At 34.2% G+C, this 24,656-nt stretch overlaps 4 protein-coding genes and 1 long non-coding RNA gene across 8 annotated transcripts; 4 read left to right on the top strand and 1 right to left on the bottom strand.

The window, feature by feature from the left end:
• Window positions 1-850: 850 nt before the first annotated feature.
• Window positions 851-1,777, top strand: LOC106297742. Its single transcript, XR_001261447.1, has 3 exons — window positions 851-946; window positions 1,052-1,127; window positions 1,331-1,777. It is a non-coding gene; the product is annotated as an uncharacterized LOC106297742 (long non-coding RNA).
• A 5,661-nt stretch (window positions 1,778-7,438) lies between these two features.
• LOC106314551 (tetraspanin-5) lies at window positions 7,439-10,119 on the top strand. Its single transcript, XM_013752411.1, has 3 exons — window positions 7,439-8,030; window positions 8,251-8,570; window positions 8,757-10,119. Exons 1-3 carry the CDS (start codon window positions 7,539-7,541, stop codon window positions 8,791-8,793), a joined length of 849 nt encoding a protein of 282 aa, XP_013607865.1. The 5' UTR covers window positions 7,439-7,538; the 3' UTR covers window positions 8,794-10,119.
• A 284-nt stretch (window positions 10,120-10,403) lies between these two features.
• Window positions 10,404-12,891, top strand: LOC106314541 (short-chain dehydrogenase TIC 32, chloroplastic). Its single transcript, XM_013752403.1, has 8 exons — window positions 10,404-10,607; window positions 11,314-11,545; window positions 11,634-11,713; window positions 11,814-11,967; window positions 12,045-12,123; window positions 12,220-12,307; window positions 12,400-12,446; window positions 12,584-12,891. The coding sequence occupies exons 1-8, from the start codon at window positions 10,502-10,504 to the stop codon at window positions 12,764-12,766; spliced, it is 969 nt and encodes a 322-aa protein (XP_013607857.1). The 5' UTR covers window positions 10,404-10,501; the 3' UTR covers window positions 12,767-12,891.
• A 4,755-nt stretch (window positions 12,892-17,646) lies between these two features.
• LOC106313672 lies at window positions 17,647-21,814 on the top strand. Of its 3 annotated transcripts, XM_013751566.1 has the most exons (3): window positions 17,647-17,864; window positions 18,296-18,409; window positions 18,767-21,814. In XM_013751566.1, the coding sequence occupies exon 3, from the start codon at window positions 18,846-18,848 to the stop codon at window positions 21,657-21,659; it is 2,814 nt and encodes a 937-aa protein (XP_013607020.1). In that variant the 5' UTR covers window positions 17,647-17,864; window positions 18,296-18,409; window positions 18,767-18,845; the 3' UTR covers window positions 21,660-21,814. The 3 variants fall into 3 exon arrangements, with proteins under 3 accessions (XP_013607020.1, XP_013607029.1, XP_013607013.1); XM_013751575.1 differs by lacking the exon at window positions 17,647-17,864 and having other exon boundaries at window positions 17,904-18,409; window positions 18,772-21,814; XM_013751559.1 differs by lacking the exon at window positions 17,647-17,864 and having other exon boundaries at window positions 17,906-18,409.
• An 82-nt stretch (window positions 21,815-21,896) lies between these two features.
• LOC106313692 (E3 ubiquitin-protein ligase RNF115-like) lies at window positions 21,897-23,625 on the bottom strand. 2 transcript variants are annotated; one of them, XM_013751587.1, is made up of 5 exons: window positions 23,475-23,625; window positions 22,877-22,933; window positions 22,447-22,789; window positions 22,253-22,362; window positions 21,897-22,160 (listed from the first exon to the last, which is right to left on the bottom strand). In XM_013751587.1, the coding sequence occupies exons 2-5, from the start codon at window positions 22,913-22,915 to the stop codon at window positions 22,137-22,139; spliced, it is 516 nt and encodes a 171-aa protein (XP_013607041.1). In that variant the 5' UTR covers window positions 22,916-22,933; window positions 23,475-23,625; the 3' UTR covers window positions 21,897-22,136. The 2 variants fall into 2 exon arrangements, with proteins under 2 accessions (XP_013607041.1, XP_013607049.1); XM_013751595.1 differs by having other exon boundaries at window positions 23,425-23,625.
• Window positions 23,626-24,656: the final 1,031 nt, after the last annotated feature.

Genomic DNA, 24,656 nt, shown 5'->3' on the forward strand with positions numbered 1-24,656 from the left:
GAGCGACCTCCGCTCGTCGCTCCGAGTAGTCGCTCCGTGCTTCGGGAGCGACCTCGCTGTGTCGCTGCGAGAGGTCGCTCCGGACTCGTTCTCGCATCTCCGGGTGATCAAAACGCGAGCGACTCTTCCCTGTCGCTCTGGTAAGGTCGCTCTGATAGGGAGATCAGAGCGACTTGACGGTGTCGCTCCGGACTGGTCGCTCCGGTAAGGTGCTCGCCCAATGATCACTTTAAACACTTCTTTTGGACTCCAATTGCACCCAAATGTCTCCAAGAACTCCATGTGGTACTCCAATACCTGATAAGGACTCATGTATGCAAAATGCAACCTAAACATGGCTAAATCCTAATCTATATGATCAAAATGCACATGGGTGAATGGATAAAACATTAGAAATATGCAAGATATCAATTTCTCAAAAAGGCTCCAAATCGATCGTCACCAATCTCCCAACTGTTTTCTTCTATTAAATTTCCCCTGGTGTGTGTCTGAGGGGAATATGATTTTAAGCTGTACTTTTTCATCTGCTCATATCTTTTATTTGATCATATCAGCTATGATATTTATCTGCGGCGAATCCATTTCTTAATATATTCATCGGTATGTGTTATATGTTTCTCATAAATTGCATTCTTTTTATTTATCAAGATCATGTTTTAAACAGAATTTTTGGTTTGCATGATGAGTCCTAATTAATTGGAGCAAATCTTCTACCAAAGACATGGCTATGAAGAAGTAAGTTTTGTTTAGTGATTTTGTTCGAATTTGCTACATGATTTAGCGACATGATTTTCTATTTCTATTGCAGGGCCTTGACAAGGAAACTGGGTATGGAATATTACAGTTATGATCGTGGATCAGAGAGTGAGTACGAAGATGAAGAATTACCTCCAAAGGAAGAATTGGAGTATCTTGAATTAATCCAAAAGACAAAGGAGTCCATCAGGTAAAAATGGTCAAAGGATATGTTAATGCTCAGTTCCAGTTTCATTTATGAAACATTAAAGAATATTGATTTCATTTCTGATGACATCTCTTTGTTTGTTTATAGTTTACTTCCATCATTAAACTCATAAGATCTAGCTAGCCTACAATGTAATGTCGAGTTTAAGCAAAGCTTTGAAGAGGTATGGTGTGTAACTGACATCTTTATTTCTTTTGATTTCTATATTTCTTTGTTGCTCAGTTTAGCTTTTGTAGCCACTTACATGTAGCTTATCTATGTTATCTCAAACTATTTACAGTGGTCTTTGGATGATAAATCTTCGTCGCGTACCTTTTGTTTTCGACCTTATCTTCATAATACATTCTTTATACTTCATAATTTCAGACAGAAACTTCAGGTCAAAGTTCTGAATATGAGAACGATATTCTTCGACCAAGAGGTGGAGAGTTTTATTCTTCGGAAGACTCCAGCAGAACGACGACCAGTTATGTGAATATGAAACGATGATGAAATTCATGGAATAAATTTGGAAAAAGAAAACGAGTTCTTTGCAATCCAGTATGTCCATTACAAAGAAAAGACTAAAGGCAGAGAATTCAGATAGAAACTTGGATGCATCTGAGAAGGCTAGCTAGGACCCATGGGAGAAATAGAAGTCTAGGTGTCGGATTAAGTGTGATAAGCCGGTTAGTAGAAAGAGCTCAAGTGTTTGGAGATGACACAAAGTTGATGAAATTGAAATCTGGTAGAGTGGTAGCAAACTTGAATCTGAAAAGGGATCTTAGGAGGCTGAAAAGATGTTTAAGACATGGAAAAAGGATTATGAAGGAAGACTGAGAGAAACAAAACGACACTTATCAAACTTGAGAGTGAAGAAACTGGTGGTTCTGTGGAGAAGGTGAAGACGAAGTGGTTGGGGAAGTTAAGGAGCACCAGAGGTATATTGACCTGTTTCTTTTCTTGAGATGCACATTTTTTTTTACACATTTTGTGTCATTTTAAATTTTGGTTTTGTTACGGAGAGAGATGAGAAGGCTTCATCGTACTAAAAATAACTCATGTTTCTCAAGTCCATCCAAATTCTAATGAAGAATTCAGTAAATATTTTAATATTAAACATGTGTCTAATGTCAGAGGATCTAAAATCATGTGGACCGACTTATGTTGTGAACTGTTTTTTTTTTTTATCTTGATAAAGCCCGTGGATTTTGAAATCAGAAATCAGACTTTAAAGACTTTTAAAACATCATATTTTAGAACTACATTTTTATTTTTATTTCTATTTTACAGAAATTCTAAATTCTTATGTTTATGAGTTCACATAAATTCAAGCATATAACACTTCATAACATAAATACTTTTAAGTACAAATAAAATAAATTGATGTTTTTGTCAACTAAATTGATTTATTTAATAATTTTTACTGCCGTTTTTTTTTTGTTGACATAATCATTTTCAACATAATAATATTGCACGGTTTAACAATATACAACAGCCAGAAAAATAAATGTTAACAATAAACAAGTGTCATCTCATTGTTTTAAACCCTTATTGTTAATTTGGTTACGAAACTGGCAGAAACTTTCAATACATATTTATTTGCAAATTTTGTCCATCAATAATACATATATTACATTACTTAAATTTTTAATATATAAATATGTATCAAAATAATATATGTAAATGGCTTCCATATCTATTATATTAAAACACAAGTATGACCTATTGATGTTAGTTGAGTCCAACAAATATTTTTCATGATACCTACCTTTTGATATGATAACTGTATATAAGAAAAATACAAATTTTATACGATAATCACCGCATCAGTTAACCTAATAACCATCACATCAGTTCTCACCTAACTGCATCAATATATTTGGGCCATAAACATTTAATTTACAAAACCCATTAAAATTGGGTCATGGACTTTGATTTACATAATTCATTTATCATTGGTATACCAATTATTATGTGTAATAATAATGTAATTATAATTATATACGAAATAAAATCATGTTTAATTTTTATTTTATTTATTTAATCTATCTATTTAATTACTATTTTTTACTAAACAAAACTGTAACAATATTTTGTTATTTTTTAACAAAATAACAGTTTGAAAATAAAGTACCATATTAACGTGTTAAAGACTATGGCACAAATGTATAATTTAACACTATAATAAATTCAATACAATTATACAAATACTTTACTAATCATTTTTTTAAATTACGCAAATACGTTTGTTGATAAAAACACAAGTATGATTACAAAAAATACATATATATTACAAGGAAAGAAACAAATATATAAATTTAATTTTAAATAATATATACAAAACAAATAATATACCCGCCCTCGGAGGGCGGGTCACTCTCTAGTAGATAGATAAAAAAATATATTAAAAACAAGAAAAAAATATATTTCAATTAGCCGAAATGAAGCAATACTAAATACATGCCAAAAAACTAAAAACAGTTATACGTTGTAAATAGAAAAATTTACAAATATTATTTCTCATGAAAACATATACAATCTCAAAAAAAATTAATTACATTTTTAAAAACTTACTTAAAATTTTACATGCATAAATAACTAATTTAAGTTAGTTAGCTATACGCAAAATGTCCTCTAGCTGTTTAATAATGATTACTATGTACCAGATTCTGAATATTAAAATATAAAGCTAAAAATAAAAAAATGAACTAATTAGTAGAAAAAATACTTATCATATAAACAAAAAAAATATACATATTTTTTTGTGCTTATGAATGAAATGAATTTACAACAAATATACAATATGAATAAAATGACTTAAAAACAAATATACAAATGAATCATTAAAATAATTAATTATTATGAACTGTATAAATGCATTATATTTTTTATATGTTTTAAAAATATTTACATCTTATTATATACTTATTAAATTTAAAAATAGGCATTACGCATTTTTCTATTATTACTTTCAAAACAGTTGAACTAAACATGTCAAATGCTCATTAAAATCTATGTATATAAAGCAGAGATTTTTCTTTTCTTATAACATGTGAAATGACGGTTTTATGATACCTGTCGAATCTTTAGAAAATATTTTTTCTTTTTGTTTTTTGTTTTTTTTTTGTTTTTTGGCTATAAATATTGATATGTAATATTATTTGGGCTGATAAAATTGATAAAAATTGACAGTTTTTAAGAAAATGGAAAATTTAAAATATTTTTCAGTCGATAAAACTAATCTTTATTCTAATAAAAATAATTTATTCATATAAAATATCTCAAATTTAAAATTTAAAATTTAAAATGCTTATCTAAAAATATAAGAAATGAAAAAATAAACCTAAACATTAAAAAAGGGTTTGGAAAAGAAAACATGAAAGGCACGAGTGGATAGCTAATGTCTGCATAGTTTTCAGTGTATCGCATAGACTAATATAACACAAAAGATTGAGTAGTCTAAATTTTTTGGATTTAAGTGAGTAATGAATGGAACAAGAGAAAATTCAGATCGAGTAAACAATGGTGTTGTTAAAGAGAGAAGTGGCTAAATAGTTGCACAAAATAATTTGGTGTATATAAAGGCCAATTGTGATTAAAATGATATATATGGTAGATTGTGGGTCTCACGGAATATGAACACATGGTATAGTTCGTCGATTATGATTAGAAGATCACAATTATACACAAACCTAATGGTGAAAGACAATGATGACGAATATACGATTACAATAAATAAAATTAAAAGAAATCAGATAAATAAAATTTATGGAAACTAAATAAAAATGTGGAAACATAAAAAAGAAACTATATATTTTTTAAAGCAAAGTAGACAAGTTTGTTCAAAAAAAAATCAGAAAGTTTTTATTTATTGCTTATAATTATAATAATTAATTTAAATATTACATCAATTTCATAAAGTATGCATTAAAGATTTCAATCAAATTATAATAGTTAGATAACCAGATAATCTTTTTTTATTGTCAAAATAATAATAAAAAATCAATAAGTATATTAAACCAAGATTGCATACTATATATTTAGTTAGAATCATAAATTTAATTTTGAAATAAACCAAGACTCATTGGTTTATACTTTCTTTGAGACAGAAGATAAATAAAATGGAAACTCAATGATTGTAAAGTCATTAAAAATTAAATCAATAGAAAATATAAAAATTATCAAATAATTAAATAATCCAAAATAAAAAATTAGAAAAAACTAAGGTTTAATTAATTTCTAACTCACACACATTTATCTATAATTTGGAATAAAAACACACACAACAAACTATGAGTGCTAACATATCAAATTTATTAGACAAAAATATTTAATATAAATAGTTTTAAATTTAATGATAAATTCTGATGTTTATATGCAAATATATATATTCATATAATAGAAAATAATCAAAATTGTAAAACAAAAAACCCCGGGCGTAGCCCGGGCAAACCCCTAATACAAAAATAAAGCTAAAACAAACAACAAAGACACAAGTACACGAATTTCAAATGGGATAATTTACAATTAGGCTCATAATCTGAAACAAAACTGCAAAAACATGGTATAATTTCCTTCATAAATAGACTCATAGTCTTTCTTCATCTTAGAAAGTAAGTGATGTCAACTAACATGATATAGCTCAGTGGCCAGAATATACGAAACTAAAGTGAAAACCAAACACACAAAACTTCTCCGATCGACAAGAATAAAATTTCACATTTACCTTGTTCCATGCAGCACACATGTAAATCTTATGGGGGAGAAAATATTGCAATGTCTAAATGCTTGGTTCTTTTCCACATGGTACTGGTAAAATTCTACTAATAGAATCAAAGAACCGGATCTAGTTACATCTTTCAATTGTTTGATGCATCAACTCGGCCAAGAAAGTGTGAGGGTTCAAGTTTCAACTACGATTGAGAAGCCCTAGTAGAGAGAGAGATAGAGAGAGAGAGAGAGCGAGAGAGAGAGAGGATCTTGTGTAGCTTCAAGCGGATGGACGGAGGTTTCTATACTTTTCACATCGGTTTGGTTGATTTGTTTCGTATATTCTTTTAATTTGTTTGATTGTCAATTTATTTTAAATCTGGTAAAGTCTTTTATTTTCTTTTGTGCATTTTTCAATGGATTTTGGAAGATAAAATTTTTGGTTTAATTAAACCGTTTAGAAAAGGTAATTGAAAATCTTAAAGCATACGGTGACGATGGTTCTTACTAACATGGTGATAGAGTTCTTCCCCTCAACTGTATGGAATAGTGACCTCTTTAACTTTGTTATTGTCAATGGAATAATATAAAAAGTTGACTCTGTCTGGGTGGCTCCCACTAGAACAATAAAAATGTAGCAACCCTTATCAATTTGAAGTATGATGTTTTAGATTATTATGAAAATTATCATTTGAGATTAAACTATTCTAAAAGCAAATATGTTGTTTTTGTATAAAAAAATTTAGTTATCTATACGCAAAATAGATGATGTTATTTACTTTTGATCCTTATTGGTGTATCCATTTTCTAATTTTGTTTTCTAATTTTCATTGCGTAAGAACTTCTGCCTACATGGCTTAATAATACAATCAAACCTTAAAAATAAAAAGTGTTTGACCTTAAGATACGTAATTACTGCTTTTGCTAAATGATACTTATCTGCCAAATAGTAATCAGAATAGTTCATTGTTTATTCTGTTAAAATCCCTTGAAATTTCTTCCTAATCCCTAAGAGACCAATGAAAATTAAGAATGGTCATCTAACTGATAAAGATAAATGGTTGATTAGCATCGAATATCCTGCAACTCACAAACAATTATGATGTAACTGTAGTTGACAAACGTAATATTATTTTAAATGATTAGTTTTATCTTCTATATATTCAAATTTTAAATTGTTGTGGCCACGTATATTCAACTTCGGATTAATCCGTCAGCAAAATTGCTATAAAAGTTGGGAGGGAAAAGTTACTTAATGGTTAAGAAGTTTGGCTTATGATTGCCCACTTCGTGAAATATGGACTCTTTTTGATCGATAGTCGAACTGAGTGAAGGTTTCTTAATCGCCAAGTTCCAACCAAAAAACCGTAAAGCCTATTTGAAAAAGACTCTCAACCAACAGTTTGAATTGATATGATATAAAGTTTCAAACATCCACATCTACGAAATAATAAAAATAATATTTCAAATTTTTAAATATATCATTTGAGAAAAGATAAAGCCACTCACCAAGATTCAAAAGCGATGAAATTAAAGCAAGTGAAGACGCATGCATTATTACATAAAAAGTAGGAAACACCAAGAAATTACATAAAAAGATGGGAGAATAATTTCATCAACTTTTTTTGTTCATATGTTTTTATTTTTCTATGTTCAATCATATGTGTAAAAGAAAAAAATCCCAATTATATTAAAATTGTATACCAAACAACATCGATTAATATTATTTTTATATAAAAATCCCAATTATAAAGTAGCTAAAACATATGTGAGTCAGATATATAGAGAGACAAGCCAGTTAGAGTGTTTAGTACACACACATACAAAAAGATTCATAAGAATCATTTCAAAGATTTAGAGTAACCAAAAAGAGTGAAAAAGAATGAACAGAATGAGCAATACAGTAATAGGATTCTTGAATATTCTAACACTAGTCTCATCCATAGTTATAATAGGATCGGCTCTATGGATGGGTAAGAGCAAGACAACATGCGAGCATTTCCTTCAGAAGCCACTTCTGGTCTTAGGCCTAGCGATCATGGTCTTATCACTAGCTGGTCTGATCGGTGCATGCTGCGACGTGGCTTGGGTCTTGTGGGTGTACCTCTTTTTCATGGTCTTCATCATAGTTGCCCTCATGGGTTTGACCCTTTTCGGGTTTATTGTAACTAGCCATGGAGGTGGTGTGGGTGTGACTGGTAGGGTTTATAAAGAGTTTAAGCTTGAAGAATATCATCCATGGCTTAAGACAAGGGTTATGGATGCTAATTATTGGTTGACTATAAAGACTTGTCTCTTGAGCTCACTCACTTGTTCCAAGCTCTCTCTTTGGACTCCTATTGATTATCTCCAAAAGGACTTGACTCCTCTACAGGTACTCCTAAATTTAATCTATGTTTGTAATAATTAATAAACATGCTCGATTGATCATCTAACGAATAGGTCTCCGGGTATGACAAATCATTCCAATATAGATAGTCTATATATGTATTAAAATCAATAGCTAAAATGAGTGTTCACTAGATATAGTATGACAAAGATATATAAAATGAAAGTTCAAGATATTGAAATATTCTAATATTATTGGGAAATAGTCTGGATGCTGCAAACCACCGACGTCGTGTGTATACAACACGGAGACGCCAATACAACAAGAATCCGATTGTTACCGGTGGAACAATGCTGCAACGGTGCTATGCTACGACTGTGACTCGTGTAGAGCTGGCGTTTTAGAGACAGTGCGGCGCGATTGGCATAAACTCTCTATAGTTAACGTCGTCATTATTCTCTTCCTCATCGCCATTTACTGCGTTGGGTGTTGCGCGTTTAAAAACGCCAAACGCCCTCAATATTATGGTTTTCCTTACGGACGTTACGGCATGTCCAAGTCTCGACCCGGTTGGGAACAGTCCTGGTGAGATCAATTGTTTATTATTTACTCTCGATAATTACAAAATAAAAATTTAGAAATTCTTTATTTTTTTTTAACGTCTAGAAATTCTTTATTTTTTTTATTGAAAGTGCTTTCATATATAATTGATAGTTTTCTTTTATTATTCTAATGAAACAAATGAATTATTTTTCTTTTCGTGGAATGTAGGTCGAGGTGGTGGCATGGTAGAGACCGGTATTACTAAAGATATATTTATGTAATGTGTCCGTTAGCGCTCGTCCCACATCGGAAGTCTTGAGATGAACACTCCTCTTTCGCGTAGTATAAAAGAACACGAAGGTCGAACCTTTAAAGGTACTTACCTGGACGGGGTCAACTCATGATCAAGAAGATGAGTGGCCTAAGCTAGTGACCTCCATTGCACATAACGGAGGGGCGCTTAGCCTTAAGGTCTCCCCAAGTGGGAGAGCCTGCGTCATTATTTGTGGCAGTTGGGGCCTGCGTTCGCGCGGCCCCTACCATTTTCCATAGTCTAATTTTATGAGATGGATGTCAGGTTTCAAAGCAGCCTCTTTGTGCTAGATCTATTTTATTCCCAGAAACACCCAAGACATGGCTGTACTGGGCATAAAAATGTGTTCATTTTCATGAACAAAAATGTTGGTCCGAGATCCTTGCTAATTTTACTCATCTGTGTCTGTCCAATTATAGGTTCAAGGGAGAGGCTAATCTCAGTCATAGTTGGAGAAAACAAATTAATCTCCAAGGCAGAGAGAGATTTTCTATGAAACCTCTAGTTTCTTCCTAGTATTACAACCCTATTAGTTTCTGAGTGATTTATCTAAAGCTTAATGAACTCTGTGATTAATACTGGAACCCAAACCACTGATATGGGGTGGTTCTGTTCCACATAGAACAGTCTCATTGCCTTTCGTCATTAGTTTAGTACTACTGCACATGAAAAACAGTGGAAAAAATTAGGATTTTCAATATAGCCTTTGACATCCCACATTGGAAACTCTCTGAGACAGCTAGCACTTGTACTGTATCAATAAGACAGAAAGTCTAACCTGAAAAGATACATACCTGGACGGGGTCAGCAAACGTTCAATATGTTTTGAGTGGCCTGGGCTAGTAATATCCATTGCACTGTGGAAGTGTGCTGTATAGCTTATGGTGTCTCCAAGTGGGAGACATCGAAGTCCCCTCCCAAATCTCTCCAGTAAAATTTCATAAGCTCACTGTTTTATTCTGATACATACTGTTATAACATCTGAGGCCACTAAGCAGGACCTATCGACACATCACACATGCATCAGATTATGATTTAAATGGCAACAAGTTGTGAGATTGCGAGATTCACAGCAATGGCAAACACTGCTTCGACTTGAGCCACAAACTACTAACTTGATGTGATCTTGTGCTGCATTTCATCCAAAATATCAGACTTTTAAACAAGTGATAGGCGTTCTCATTGTTCTGCTTGCAAACCAGTAAGAAAGAAACAAGTTTGGTCAGAAAATAAAGTCAACTACGAGCCACTTCAGACCGGCTTGACTCTTTGATCTAAGTAAACACACGAACATTATTGTCCAAGTTTTTTTTTTTTTTTTTTGAACTGTTGGGAGACATTTTGTAAAAGTCGTTAAAAATGGAAACTTTGAGAGACTTTTGGGTTACAAAGGTGTGACGTGACGTAAGGCTCTATTCGAGTTGGATTTGCACATCTTTCAACCTTTCTTCTCCACTTGCGTGAGGGATTCTATCTTCTCATCGCTTTCTATTCTTTCTTTTACTAAAAACAGTGATCACATTTCACATATGAACAAAAAAAGGTTACCCAAATTAAATTGAAATAAATAAAAGCGAAACTCTCTGGACCACACGAGAGAAAAACGTTCACCCTAACTCTCTCACACAGTTTCATCTTTCTCTGAGTCAGACAAAAAAAGATGTGGTTTTTCGGAAAGAAAGGAGCATCAGGATTCTCGGCTCGTTCCACAGCAGAAGAAGTAACACATGGTGTTGACGGAACTGGCCTCACTGCCATTGTCACAGGTTCCTTTCTTCTCTATCACAAAACCTTCACACATGGACTTGTTCTTTCGTCTAAAGCTGTTGACTTTCGTATAATTTCCCCATATCGTGTCTTCTCTGATTCTCTCTCAGAAATTGATTTTCACCTTTAGGCTAAGAGCCTAAGAGATTTGACTTTTATTGTTTATACACTTTGGTATTACCTGAGTCAAGGTCTGTTTTTTTTTAATTCGGTCTTTGTTTAAAAGTTTTCTTCTTTTCTTTTTTTCTTTGGTGTAATTCGATGTAAAACATGTTTGGAAGATAACTTCAGATCTGCGAAAACAACCATCTGCGATAACTTCAGATATACTACTGTCTCTGTTTCAGCTTATTCATATCATTACAGAGACAAAAAGTAAAGCTTAAAAAAACTATGTACTGTCTCTGTTTCAGCTTATTCATATCATTACAGAGACAAAAGTAAAGCTTAAAAAAACTATGTACTTCAATCCAGAATAATCTAATCCTTTTTGCTAAATCAGAGTCTAGCATCATATCAGAGTTGCTTATTTTCTTGGTATATTGACTTCTTTGGTTGATCATAATTGATGTGTTAGTAGACATATGAAGCAACTAAACGTTATGTAACAGACTATCACTGAATTGAAATAGCTACATTTATCTTGCTGGACTTGTTTGGTTTCTTTAAGGTTGTCTTTTTGTTTTGTGTGTTTTATGTTTTCAGGAGCATCGAGTGGTATTGGAGTGGAGACCGCGCGTGTTCTTGCACTGCGTGGTGTGCACGTGGTTATGGCGGTGAGGAACACTGGCTCGGGTGCTAAAGTCAAAGAAGATATTGTCAACCGGGTCCCTGGAGCTAAACTTGATGTCATGGAGTTAGATCTCAGCTCAATGGACTCTGTCAGGAAGTTTGCATCTGATTACAAATCATCTGGTCGTCCTCTCAACCTCTTGATGTAAGCTATCACAAACACCGTGATATCAGTTTTGAATTCTATTAACTTCTTGGTTAATAATGTTACTGAATTCTCTCAATCTTGTAAGCAACAATGCTGGGATAATGGCATGTCCCTTTATGCTCTCCAAGGACAACATCGAGCTTCAGTTCGCAACCAACCATTTAGGTCAGTAAGATAATCAAACCAAAGATTATGACGTTGTCCTAGATTTATGAAGCTTGGTCATCATTAGTGTCTAATCACTGACATGGATTTAATGTTTCAGGTCATTTTCTGTTGACAAAGCTACTGCTAGATACAATGAAGAACACATCACGTGAGAGCAAAAGAGAAGGCAGGATTGTGAATCTATCATCGGAAGCTCATCGGTACTCGTATCCAGAAGGAGTCCGCTTCGATAAGATCAATGACAAGTCAAGGTACTAATGGTGAAACCAAATAGTAATCCGTACTTCAAGATGTAACATTGTTCCTTGGTTTTGTGACTCCACTGCAGTTACAGTAGTATCCGGGCTTATGGACAATCTAAACTCTGCAATATATTGCACGCCAACGAGCTTGCAAAGCAACTGAAGGTAACTGCAACACAACAAGATCTATCAGAGGCTTCAGAGCAGGAATCTATGTTCCCATTGTTATCTTGACTTCGATAATGGTATGAATGTAAACAGGAAGATGGAGTCAATATAACAGCAAATTCACTTCATCCAGGAGCCATTATGACTAATCTTGGCCGCTACTTCAACAGCTATTTGGCTGGTATAACTTCTTTCTTCTGATTCCACGTTCATTATCTCTACTTATACTTTTGATTTGCTTCTGATCACCTCTCTGTCACTGGTTTGATGCAGGAGCTGTTGGTGCAGTGGCTAAATATGTGCTCAAGACTGTTCCGCAGGTATGCTTCCAAATTCTAAACCTCACATTAGCAACCAGTGAATTAAAAACCGGTCACAAGATTTTTCCGGTTAAGTTAAAGATGAACTCGTGTAGCTTTAGGTGTTGATTTGGTTTGTCTTATCTTTGACTTTGTAGGGGGCGGCAACGACTTGCTACGTGGCATTGAATCCTCAGGTTACAGGAGTTACAGGGGAATACTTTTTGGACAGCAACATTGCTAAACCATTATCACTTGCTAAAGATTCAGAATTGGCCAAGAAGGTTTGGGACTTCAGCACTAAGCTTACCGAGTCCCAGTCAGGAGATAGTAGTTCTTGAAACCATAATGTTCAGTGAATCTTTACGTTGTGATTTCTATTTGAGCCTTTACCAAAATAAATAAAATGTAATAACAAATCTGAATCATTTCAACTCTGCAAAATGTTGGTTTAGTTTTGGTTCTACCCGGTTTGGTTTCTAGCTTTCACCAAACCTTCCTTGGTATAGTCTAATAGAGAGCAGAGAGACTCAAGAAAAATGTTAAACATTTTGTGAACAATCATGAGAAAGATGTTAAAAACAACTTTTGAATTCAAACAGAAGAAGCTAAGGGGAGACAATACTGCCAATGCATTAATAAAGAGACATCAGAAATGAATATCAGTGAGGATTAGTTTAGTTTAAAATCACCCTTTAATAATTCTTCTTAGCTAAATTAACTTTTTGAGTTTTTAATTAATCTTTTGTGTTTAGACTGGAGCATTAACGTGCAGGTTTACCGACATGGAGTGTTATTTATTATTCCCTCCGTTTCATATTAAGTGTTATTATAGAAATTTTTTTTCGTTACAAAATAAGTGTCGTTTTTGACTTTCAATACAAAATTTATTAGTTTTATTCAGTAATTTATTTTTCTATTGGTTGAAATGTGGTTAGGTGTATTGGTAATTGTATTTTTATATAGAAAATGTTCAAAATTAATTGTTTCTTTATGCACAAACCCAAAATCGACGCTTAATATGAAACAGAGAGAATATAGAAGATAATCTCTGTAATTAATTATGTTCACACCTCTATGTATAATTGTCTGTCTCTATAAGCTTTTTTTATTTGTTTGATTTTGGACCAAACGATATTCACATGATTTTGCATCTTCTAATATGCATATCTAAATGTTTAAATCTATAGTATAATACTATTTGTGATTGTTACATTGGACAGATTAAAGTAAAACTGTGCATTATAATTATCTTTTGTGTGTAAATACTGTTTGCAACAAGAAAATGTTTCCATGAAGTTCACATGTTCCAGTTTGAAGAGGTATAATATTTTTCACTAGATTCAGTGACAATGAAACATTACAATTCATTGCTATCGTCAGAAACATCAAAACAATTAACTTCCAAGAAGTCCAATCAATAATCATAGACCTCACATGTTGATTTGTTTCTGGATTTGTTGGAGTTCAGGATTTGGTTAAGATTTTAGTTGTTCATGTATCATCTGTCTGTTTGGGTTTTCGATCCCTCTTTTTGGGTTTAGCTTCCGGAGAGATTTATGTGTTCCGCCGACTTCAGTGTTTCAACCTTATATTTTTCTAATGTTATCAATGAAATACAGATGAAAAACATTGGCACCTTTTATTTATAAATAAATAGAAAAAACTATATTCAAAATAACATGTTTCACAATCATAGATCGGCTCGTTGGGGGTTGGACTAATAATGAATATACAATAGTAATATTTCAGAACTCTCTGAGCAGAGCAGCCACAAAACCACATAGAAGAAAGGATACTAGTTCACACCTTTGTTTTACTCTCTATGCAAACTAATCCGTGGTACTACAATGTAATTTATTTTTGGTAATAGTAAGTTCCATATTTCTTATTACATTTTACTATTACCAAAAGGTCAATCATGCATGTTGTATTATCATAAGTACATGTACCATTCGGCCGCATTCGTTGTATGCTTCTGCCGTGCATACAGTATAACATTTTGCTATATAATACGTACTTTTCTACAGTTTGACATCAAAGGTAAATTATAGTACAACTAAGCTCCATAATTGACAGAGCTCATTTGACGTTACTCTTTTGGGTTCTTTCTTAATTAAGATAAATCTAAAGGTTTGTTTTCATTTTTAACCTAATCGTGTGTGCTTTCATGAAGACGATGGGCCACTTTCTAATTTTGAAGTGCGAGTGTTGGAGACGCGCTAATTTGGAGCCGTGGATGACTCGTGTGAAAATGGAGTGATCGAAGGAATCATGACCGTAGGTTAAATATCACGTGAAGACACGTGGGGGAGTGAGCATGTAGATACAAAATTGTCTTTTGGACCGACTTGGGAAGCAACGAAGGAAACATCGAACATCATTCGGTGTACCATGAAAACAACACATATCATTGAGTTGGTTTTGCGACTCCCAAAAAAACATATGGTATCAATAACAAGACAGTTGCCTATTGTTGATTTCACATCTTACTACATTGTATAACCATCTAATCTTCTCAAGATTCGAGTTAGGGCTAGGCACTAGTTCATTACCAAGCTTTGTCCAATTGTGATTTTGACCAAGCAATCATAAGGGGCACAAAAAGAAGAAGAAAAAAAGAACTCAAATGTAATACATCTACTATAATTGAAACTAGTTCAGATTATACGTTTAGTAGTAAACCCTTTTGCAAATTGAGCCACGTCTAGATTATTCGTCTTCTTTATTAACCAAAATTTAAGCCGTACCCAATTTTAAGGCTCTAGCATAAATATATACATATCATAAACATAATGTAATGGAATTTATTTAAGGGGATCAATAATTATTGATTGGAACGGCAGAGATTTGCATGAACTGCGTTCATGGGAAGGTCTACGTCTTCAATTATTGACCCACCCACAAAAACATTTGTCGTCAACACGTCTGATTAATACTAATTACGACCCAAATGTGCTAACATGTGTGTCATTCCGATCAGACTAGAACATTAGTTTTACGACTTCTTATGGACTAGGTAGATAGAATCATGAATGTAATATATATGGTTTAATTAATATTCGCACATGAATTAACCGAATGAAAAAGAAGCCTTAATCAGTACTACATATTATCGAATTATTTATTTCATATTTAAATTAGCCTGTAAGTATAACAAAAGCAACAAATCTTTAAGATCATTTGAATAGTAGATGCATATTACGTTAAAGTGTATGAATCAAATCAAATGTTATGTCAAATGGAAGTATATTTTCATAAACAAACAAATAAGAAGCACACTTTAATTAATAGAAAAATCAAACCAAACGATTATAATATGTTTCTAATATTGTCGTGCCATTATACAGAACGTGTGATCTATCAATTTGAATTGACCCGACCGTTAGTAGGCAAATTAACAAAGAAATTATCTAATTAATAGATTGTTTATTGTAATGCAAGTATTCAACTATGCAAGGTTCTTCATAATAGTAATAGTACATTAAACTACTAATAGTTATCTATTAATAAGTTTCATATCGTTGTTATTGATAAAGCCCCACCATATTCCATTTCTAATGGATAATTCATGCAACGAATTTATCTACGTGACCCTTTTGGTTACGACTTGCACGTCACAACGTTTCATATTGTTGTGTCAACTATTCATGTAGATTTTAAAGTCATATATATATTGTCATTTTGTCAATGTCAACAACAATATGTATACAAGTAACGATCATATGATTAACATTTTCAATCATTTTTTTTTATAATTTATTATTTTCAGTCATACTACTGCAAATATAATCATTTGTTCGTTAACACGTTACAGTTCATGTTTGAGAAAAGAGTCCTGTTATAAGCAAAAAAAAAAAAGAGAAAAGAGTACAGTTAGAAAGAAAAAAAAATCCCAAATCTATACACTATAAAAATTTATCAAATCTCGGTCGAAACTTACCAAGCAATTAAATATAATTCAAATATATTTTAGCTACATGTAACTATTTTTTTTGTTAATTAGGGATACAAAATCTATGAAAGAATTCAGACTAATTAATCTCCAAAAAAAGGTAAAACCCACGAGTTGTTTTTTTTCTCGAATATTTAAAAGAGATCTAAAAAATGATTCATATCGGCATGATCACACATGTTTAATATCGTGAGGTTATTTCGAACCAGAGTCGTTTAACTCATCAGAATCCACCTATTACGTACTAAACCACATGTGTAGTTAAATGTAACTATTTCTGACAGTTTTTTAACTGGTTTTACAGCTGATTAAATACTTTATCGTCTAATTCACAAAGAATTTATAATCATAAAACTGTAATTATAATCTGAATTACATTTGGCAAAAAAATATCTGAATCACATCATATTTAATTATTTATGAAAATACTAATATTTATTTTGATTATGTTTGTCATATAGTTGATATTATGTTTTATATAATTTATGTATATATTTAGCTAATCTCTTTCTGTGTTACTCCAATTTTATAAACATTATTAAACTTAAAAGTTAACATACATGTTTAAATTTTTAACCTAATTTTTAAAATAAGTAACAAAAAAATTGAATAGAAAAATTGAATTTATTACTGTGAATCTAGATTTTAAACTTTTTCTGCTGATTTGACCTCAGTGAGCTATTAGATATCATAAATCTATGTTTTGATATATTTTTTGCTAATTGTTATTTTATAAACTTTTCACAATAATAACTATTGAATTAGTGAAATTAATTTACTACTCTTTCTAGTTGTTTTCTACTCTTTTTTTTGTCGAAGTTGTTTTCTACTTAATAAAGTGTTTTTTCTACTATTCTATGAAATATTTTACTATTTCAAGAATATTTTATCAAATTGTATTTACCCATTAATGTGCAGCAAGATGGAGAAAATATATCAGTTGGACTATATATACACTTAAAAAAATTATCAACAGTATAGCAGCGAAAAGGCACAGTGACGCCCATATCCTGATAGGGGAGGGACGTGACAATGAAACTCTGTTTTTATTTCTACCCCCAGAGACTAAACTTATGAAATTTTCTAATCAAAAACATTGTTCATCAGAAAGTCTCGAGACAGAAAGAAAGGATTGAAAATATATATAAAAAGAAAAAATGAGACTTGTATTGTGACGTGGAGCCCACAAGCCTTGATCTCTCTTTTCGTTTTAGGTCTCAATTCTTTGTTTGTTTAATTTCGAAAATTCACTTCTCCCAATCTCTGTCTCTTCTCTTCTTCCTTCTTTTGTAACAATTATAATATTTCAAGAGCGAACAGAAGAACCAAATCTCAAGACAGCGAGGGGAAAGAGTGAGACTTTGCGTGTTTCTTTATGTGATTTGACAATGCCCATGTTTCTGTTTATTGGATAAGAACCCCCTAAAGACTAACCTTTTCCTACACATATTATCTTCTCTCTCGGTTGCTTCAAACACAAAACTGTAAGCCTCTCTTCTCTAAATTGATCAAAAATCTTTAAAAACCCCACGCTTGATAGATTTTTCCTTTTGTGGGTATCAGGAACCACTGCTTGTTCTCATCTTGGTTTTGCTCAAAATTCGATTTTTTTTTATCTTTTGAATATTCCATTAAGACATATCTCAGTTTTTGTCTCCCCTGTTTTTGTTTTAAGAAAATAAAATAAAAAGAGAGTCCTTTTCAAAGTCTATCTGTAAATGGCGATGCACTCGACTACACCTCTATGAAAGCTTTTCTAGTGTTTTAATTCTTCTTCTTTATTCTCTCTCTCTCTCTCTCTCTCATTTACATCTCTCACTTTCAACTCCTTTCTCGTTGATTGATACACTCTCTTAAAAGACTTCACACACGACGTTTTAATTCGACCTGGCTTCTTCTTCTTCTTCTTCTTCAGGTGGATTCTCTCATTCTTCATTCAAGTGGCTTCTGAAGTACCTGAGCTTTGATTGATTCTTGAACACACAGAGCTGAAGAAATTGATGGTTTCTTATTCAAGACGCCGAGCTATGTAAGTTCTCAGATCTAAATCCCTCTGTACGAATAAGAAAACTTTCATTTTCATTAAAAATGATTATTTTATTTCCCTTTCTGCTTAGATCTGCAACGTCCTCAAAAATAAATTATTTTCCTTAATAAAAAGAATCATCATTTCTTCTTCTTATTATTATTACTTTTGAGAAAGTGTTTTTATTTTGTGAAACTATTCACTCAAAAATAGAAAGTAGAAAAGCTTTATAGTAGTATACACTGTGGAAGATTTTCATCACCGCGTAATGTTCAGTTTCTTGCCAAACCTACGCACATAAGCTGTTAACTTTCCTTGTTCTGTCCAAATCTTGACTTTTTGTTTCCTTTTTTAAATCAGATTAGCTTCGATGGATTGATAGGGCAGCAGCATTGATGGGATTTGATAGACTAACAGTAAAGGAAAAACAGTGGTTATTATGGATTCACGAGGTGACAGTTCCAGGTTCGGACATCAGCAGTATCCGACAAAGCCCTCCAGGAACATGTCTTCATCATCCTCTGCAGCTTTCTTCTCAGCTAACCAATCTCCCTTCTTCTCCCCAAGATCTCCCAAACTCCAACAAGAACACTCCGAATCAACTCGCTCCGATCCTCAATGCGACAGCTTCGATCCCCTCACCTCCAGCTCCGACATCGTGTTTCAGAATCTCGAACCTTCGAGCAGCGTGATCCCAAGATACGCCAGAGGAGGAGGGCATGACTCGTCTTCCTACACTCAGACATCTTCAGTCTCCGTCTCCTACAACAGGGTGAGATGCTGCGACGTGTTCTTAGGCCTGCACGGTAACAAACCTTCTCTCCTTCGGTTCGCCGATTGGCTAAGAGCCGAGTTAGAGTTCCAAGGGATGAGCTGTTTCATGTCGGACAGAGGAAAGTGCAGAAGCTCGCGTAAACAGAGAATCATCGAGAGAGCCATGGACGGCGCTTCCTTCGGAGTCATCGTCCTCACCAGAAAGTCTTTCAAATCCCCTTACGCGATCGAGGAGCTTCGGTTCTTCTCCGAGAAGAAGAACCTCGTCCCCGTCTTCTTCGATCTTTCACAAGGAGAATGTCTCGTCCGCGACATAGTCGAGAAGAGGGGAGAGGTATGGGAGAAGCACGGAGGCGAGGTGTGGGAGTGTTACGGAGGGATCGAGAGAGAGTGGAGAGAAGCCGTTCACGGTCTATCTCGTGTAGTTGATGATTGGAAGCTCGAAGCTCACGAAGGTAACTGGAGAGACTGTGTTTTCAGAGCGGTTACGTTGCTGGCGATGAGGTTAGGGAGGAGGAGTATCGTCGAGAGGTTGAGTAGATGGCGCGATAAAGCTGAAAAAGAAGAGTTTCCTTATCCGAGGAACGATGGTTTCGTCGGGAGGAAGAAGGAGTTGTCAGAGCTGGAGTTCGTTTTGTTCGGAGACGTTGGTAAAGATTCCGAGAGAGATTACTTCGAGCTCAAGACAAGGAGGAAGAATAAGAAGAAGAAGAATGTGACGTTAGGGTGGAACAACAAGAAAGGGAAAGAGAAAGTCGTGTGGAAAGAGTCTGATAAAGAGATCGAGATGATGCAAAGCGCCGAGTTAAGACGGAACAACACGAGAAGGAGGAAACGGTCGACGAAAATCGCTTACGGGAAAGGCGTGGCGTGCGTCTCGGGCGAGTCCGGGATCGGTAAAACCGAGCTGCTTCTCGAGTTCGCTTACAGGCACCACCAGAGGTACAAGATGGTGCTTTGGATAGGCGGCGAGAGCCGTTACATCAGGCAGAACTATCTCAACCTCCACCACTACTTGGAGGTCGATGTCGGCGTTGAGAATTGTTCCGATAAGACGAGGATGAAGAGCTTCGAAGAGCAGGAGGACGCCGCGGTTTCGAGGATCAGGAAGGAGATGATGAGGAACATACCGTTTTTGGTTGTGATCGATAACTTGGAGAGCGAAAAAGACTGGTGGGATTCGAAGCTGGTGATGGATCTTCTTCCGCGGTTCGGGGGAGAGACGCATATTTTGTTATCTACGCGTCTCTCCCGGGTTATGAACATGGAGCCGTTGAAGCTCTCTTACTTATCTGGCGCTGAAGCTATGGCCTTGATGCAAGGGAACAGCGTTAATAAAGACTATCCTGTCCCTGAAATGGACGCGTTGAGAGCGATTGAGGAGAAGCTTGGGAGGTTAACGTTGGGATTAGCCGTCGTGGGAGCGATTTTGTCGGAGCTTCCAATAAACCCTAGCAGGCTTTTGGATACTATAAATAGAATGCCGTTGAGAGAGATGTCTGGTGGTCGGGAGGGGAGCTTGTTGAGAAGAAGTGTGTTTCTGTTGCAGCTGTTTGAAGTGTGTTTTTCGATCTTTGATCACGCGGATGGACCGAGGAGTTTGGCTACTAGGATGGTCGTTGCGGGCGGGTGGTTAGCTCCAGGGGCTGTACCAGCTTCTTTGTTAGCTTTGGCTGCTTATAAACTCCCTGAGAAACATAGAGGTCCGAAACGGCTGTGGAGGAGACTGCGACGAGCTATAACTTGTGGTTTTGCGTCTTCTAAGTCCAAACGATCAGGAGCTGAAGCTGCTTCTATGTTGCTTAGATTCAACATCGCTAGAACCAGCAGTATCAAGTTAGGGTTTATACAGATACACGAGCTGGTGAAACTCTACGCGAGAAACCGTGTGCTGGTGAATGAGAATGCTCCTGCGATGGTTCGAGCTGTGATAAGCCGCGGCTCGACGGTTGAAACAGCAGAGCAGATGTGGGGTGTATGCTTCTTGCTGTTCGGTTTTGGCAACGAAGCTCCAACCATCCAGTTAAAGATAACAGAGCTGCTGTTTCTTGTGAAGCAAGTAATCTTGCCTCTAGCGATCAAAACTTTCATAACGTTTTCTCGTTGCAGCGCTGCGGTTGAGCTGCTTAGAGTCTGCACTAACGCTCTTGAAGCGGCTGACCAAACGCTGGTGACGCCGGTGGAGAAGTGGCTGGACAAGTCTCTTTGTTGGAGACCGGTTCAGACAAGCGCACAGCTAAACCCTGTTCTTTGGGAAGAGCTTGCTCTGACTCGAGCCACTGTGTTGGAGACTAGAGCTAAGCTGATGTTACGTGGCGGGCAGTTCGGCGTGGCTGATGATCTGATTAGAAAAGCCATCTTTATAAGAACTTCGATCTCAGGAGAGGATCATCCTGCGACTGTGTCGGCTCGAGAGACATTAAGTAAGTTAACGAGACTCTTATCCAATGTTCATCAAATTCAGAACAGTTCGCCGTGATAGATAGAGGTTTCTTAGGGCTGTCTCTTGTTGTAAAAGTTATAAAAGGTTAGAGTTTCTTGTTTTGTCATAATCATTATTTTTTTAGCTATAAGAGTTAGATTTATACAGAGGCTTTAGTAATAAAGAAAACTATTAGTATTATGTAAGAAAATTTGTCAGAGAATCCTTCGTTTTACACAGTAAAAATCTCTGTATTTTCAGGCTATTCTCAAACTGATTTAGAATCAAATCAAGAATTTTTTCAAAGTATATTAAACAATCAAATGTAATTTCTGTCTACATGCTAATGTCTTCTTCTGTATCTTTTGTCTGATGTGAATAATTCAAAGATTGGTAAGAGATAACAAAAAAAAACAATCAAAAGGAAACTTCATAGCTGATGAATGAAATAGAGCAAACAATGTTTCATCATATACCACCACACTATCACCTAATGCCACCTAATCAAATCTTCTGTACCTTTCTTTGTCTTGATTATGACTCAGTGAATACCAATTCCTGGTCAAAGAACAAAAGAAACATATTGTCAAGTGACTGGTGAAATCTAAAATTTATGTGAAAGATGGAGGTTCTTTAAAACTGACACAAACCTTGTCACAGACTGGACAAGCCTCACTTCTCTCCATCCATTCAAGAATGCAGGCGAGATGAAAATCGTGGCCACATTTCGTGAGCAGCTTCGGGTTGTCAAAATCATATTCTGCAAGACAAACAACACAAAATGAAGAATATGAAGATATTCAACTAAAGCTATCTTTGTAATGTAAATAAAAACAAAACATACCTTCTAAGCAAATTGGACACTCGTCTATGGTCTCTCTATTCTTTTTCTTTAGATCAATATCAGTAAAATCATCAGCACGCCATGTTTCCTTTTCTGAAACCTTTTCTGGAACACTGTTTGTTGTGACTACACGAGACCCTTCGCTCGAGTTGGTCTGAGTCTGAGTTGTAGGCAATTTGGACGGAGTGGGATGATTTCGTGGTGAGAATGAAACAGGAAGAGGCGGCTGAAGAGGAGCGGTGTACAGATTAGAGGCCAGATTTGTATCTGCTTCTCCTGAAGGTACAACAGAGGAAGGAGGGGCACGAGATAAAGGAACATGCTCATCTATAGTTCTTGAGCTCTGCACAAAAACAACAATAAAACATCAAGAAAAGAGAAACACCAAAACAATTTTTTTTCAGTCTCATATATAGAAGAAGGGTTTTACTTCAGGAAGAATGGGGAAACAGCAGCAGCAGCAACCCATTCTTTGGATGGCTTCGACCTGAATTTTCCAAACCGACATATATGAAAACTCGTTGTTGAAACTCTCATGCAATGAAAAAAGAAAACAGCGCTATGATCATTACTTATTAACTGAGAAACCACATTTAAATGTAGTAGCTTTGCACTAACAATGAGATAATAATAATAGCTAGCCATGAGATTAAAAAACAATACAAGAGGGTTAGATTAGGCTTGATAGTACAACCCTAATTGACGCAGATAAAAAAATAGCTTAGATCAAGCTTTGATAGTACCAAAACCAATTACAAAACCCTAATTGACGCAGAAAAAATAGAAAACAGAGACAGTTCAAGAAAACAAACAAGAGGGTCGAAACAAAACAACAACAAAGAAAAAACCTTTTTGTCTCAGAACTACTAAACAGAGAAAAAATCGATAGAGAAAGACAAACAGAGTTCGTGAACATACAAAAAAAAATATAGAGCTACTTTAGGAGAAGAAGAAAAAGAAGTAAGATGACTAAATTACCAGAAACACAGGAAAAAAAAAAGCTTTGATTTTTCCTTAAAAATTCTTACTTTCGATAGGATCCTCCTCCTGTCTGGGAAACTCTTACGGTTTTGAGTTGAACAAAAAAAAATTAGGGAGAATTTTCAGAAAAAGGCTTGAAAGAAGAAAAGAAACACTGGGCTGCTAAGGCAGGCGACTTTATCAAAGGAGATGAAAATCAAAACCACATTAATTTTTAATGGCTAATTTTGGTTGTTAATCAAACTTTTTTGTATTTATATTCATAAAAAAATCACAAACCTTATCGTACAAGGAAACTCGTCTTTTTTTGTTATTTCTTTAACAAAAACAAGAAAAAAGTCTCCCCATTTATGAGACATTTTATTTCCCATTCATGCTCCAAGTTTATTCCTGTAAGCATATCTATCTCGTTAAAACTCAAGTACAAATTAGGTTTGTTTGGAAATATGTACAACAATTTTTTTTTAAAAATTATTTGGAAACATCGATTGTAATTTAAAAAAAAAGTTTATTTAAAAACATAAATTGTAGTTTTAAACAATAAGTTTGTTTAGAAACATAGATAGCAATATATTAAGAAGAAAAAAAGTAATAGGCTTATATTATTTTAAAAAATTTGGAATCCCATTTTATTATGAAAAACTATCTATCTGGTACCTAATCGGGTTCGGTTCAGGTCTGTTTGAGTTTCGGGTTTCGGAGGTCAAAGATTTCAACCTCATTCTAATATTTCTAAATTTCAGTTTGGATTCGCTTCGGATTTTTGCGGGTTTGGTTTGAGTTCGAATAACCCATTTAAATTACTTTTAAAATTTTAAAATTCATTATATATTTATATACTTTAAATTTCTCAAAAACTATAAACAAAATAATATATTAAATATAAATTTGAATAACATATATCAGAATGCCTAAACTTAACATATAAATTACTTTAGTTGAAATATTTGGATAGAGAATCAATAATTATTTTAAGTAGTTTTGGTGTTTTAAGTATACTTTTACTATTTTATATATTTACTATTGATTATTTGTATATATTTTCTAGTATTTAAACCAACTTAAAAGTATTATATATATTCTAGATGTTATATATATATATATATATATATTAAATCTAAAAATAATTAATATATAAGTATATACACTACAAGAAAACAGCGACATACTGAGGAAAAAAATCGTCGGTATGTCGTCGGAATAACGTTATTCCGACGACATACCGACGA

Source organism: Brassica oleracea, chromosome C1 (genome assembly GCF_000695525.1).
Source record: "Brassica oleracea var. oleracea cultivar TO1000 chromosome C1, BOL, whole genome shotgun sequence".
In the NCBI taxonomy this organism is placed as follows: domain Eukaryota; kingdom Viridiplantae; phylum Streptophyta; class Magnoliopsida; order Brassicales; family Brassicaceae; genus Brassica; species Brassica oleracea.

What these genes read in the sequence shown, in the direction of transcription:
- LOC106314551 (XM_013752411.1), top strand. Translation starts at nt 7,539, where the DNA reads ATGAACAGAATGAGCAATACAGTAATAGGATTCTTGAATATTCTAACA. An exon ending in AGGACTTGACTCCTCTACAG is followed by an intron (nt 8,031 to 8,250) that starts GTACTCCTAAAT and finishes ATTGGGAAATAG; the next exon opens with TCTGGATGCTGCAAACCACC. An exon ending in CCCGGTTGGGAACAGTCCTG is followed by an intron (nt 8,571 to 8,756) that starts GTGAGATCAATT and finishes CGTGGAATGTAG; the next exon opens with GTCGAGGTGGTGGCATGGTA.
- LOC106314541 (XM_013752403.1), top strand. Translation starts at nt 10,502, where the DNA reads ATGTGGTTTTTCGGAAAGAAAGGAGCATCAGGATTCTCGGCTCGTTCC. An exon ending in AGCTTGCAAAGCAACTGAAG is followed by an intron (nt 12,124 to 12,219) that starts GTAACTGCAACA and finishes GAATGTAAACAG; the next exon opens with GAAGATGGAGTCAATATAAC. An exon ending in TGCTCAAGACTGTTCCGCAG is followed by an intron (nt 12,447 to 12,583) that starts GTATGCTTCCAA and finishes TTGACTTTGTAG; the next exon opens with GGGGCGGCAACGACTTGCTA.
- LOC106313672 (XM_013751566.1), top strand. Translation starts at nt 18,846, where the DNA reads ATGGATTCACGAGGTGACAGTTCCAGGTTCGGACATCAGCAGTATCCG.
- LOC106313692 (XM_013751587.1), bottom strand. Translation starts at nt 22,915, where the DNA reads ATGGGTTGCTGCTGCTGCTGTTTCCCCATTCTTCCTGAA. An exon ending in GTTTCCCCATTCTTCCTGAA is followed by an intron (nt 22,790 to 22,876) that starts GTAAAACCCTTC and finishes GTTTTTGTGCAG; the next exon opens with AGCTCAAGAACTATAGATGA. An exon ending in CTTGTCCAGTCTGTGACAAG is followed by an intron (nt 22,161 to 22,252) that starts GTTTGTGTCAGT and finishes TTCTTTGACCAG; the next exon opens with GAATTGGTATTCACTGAGTC.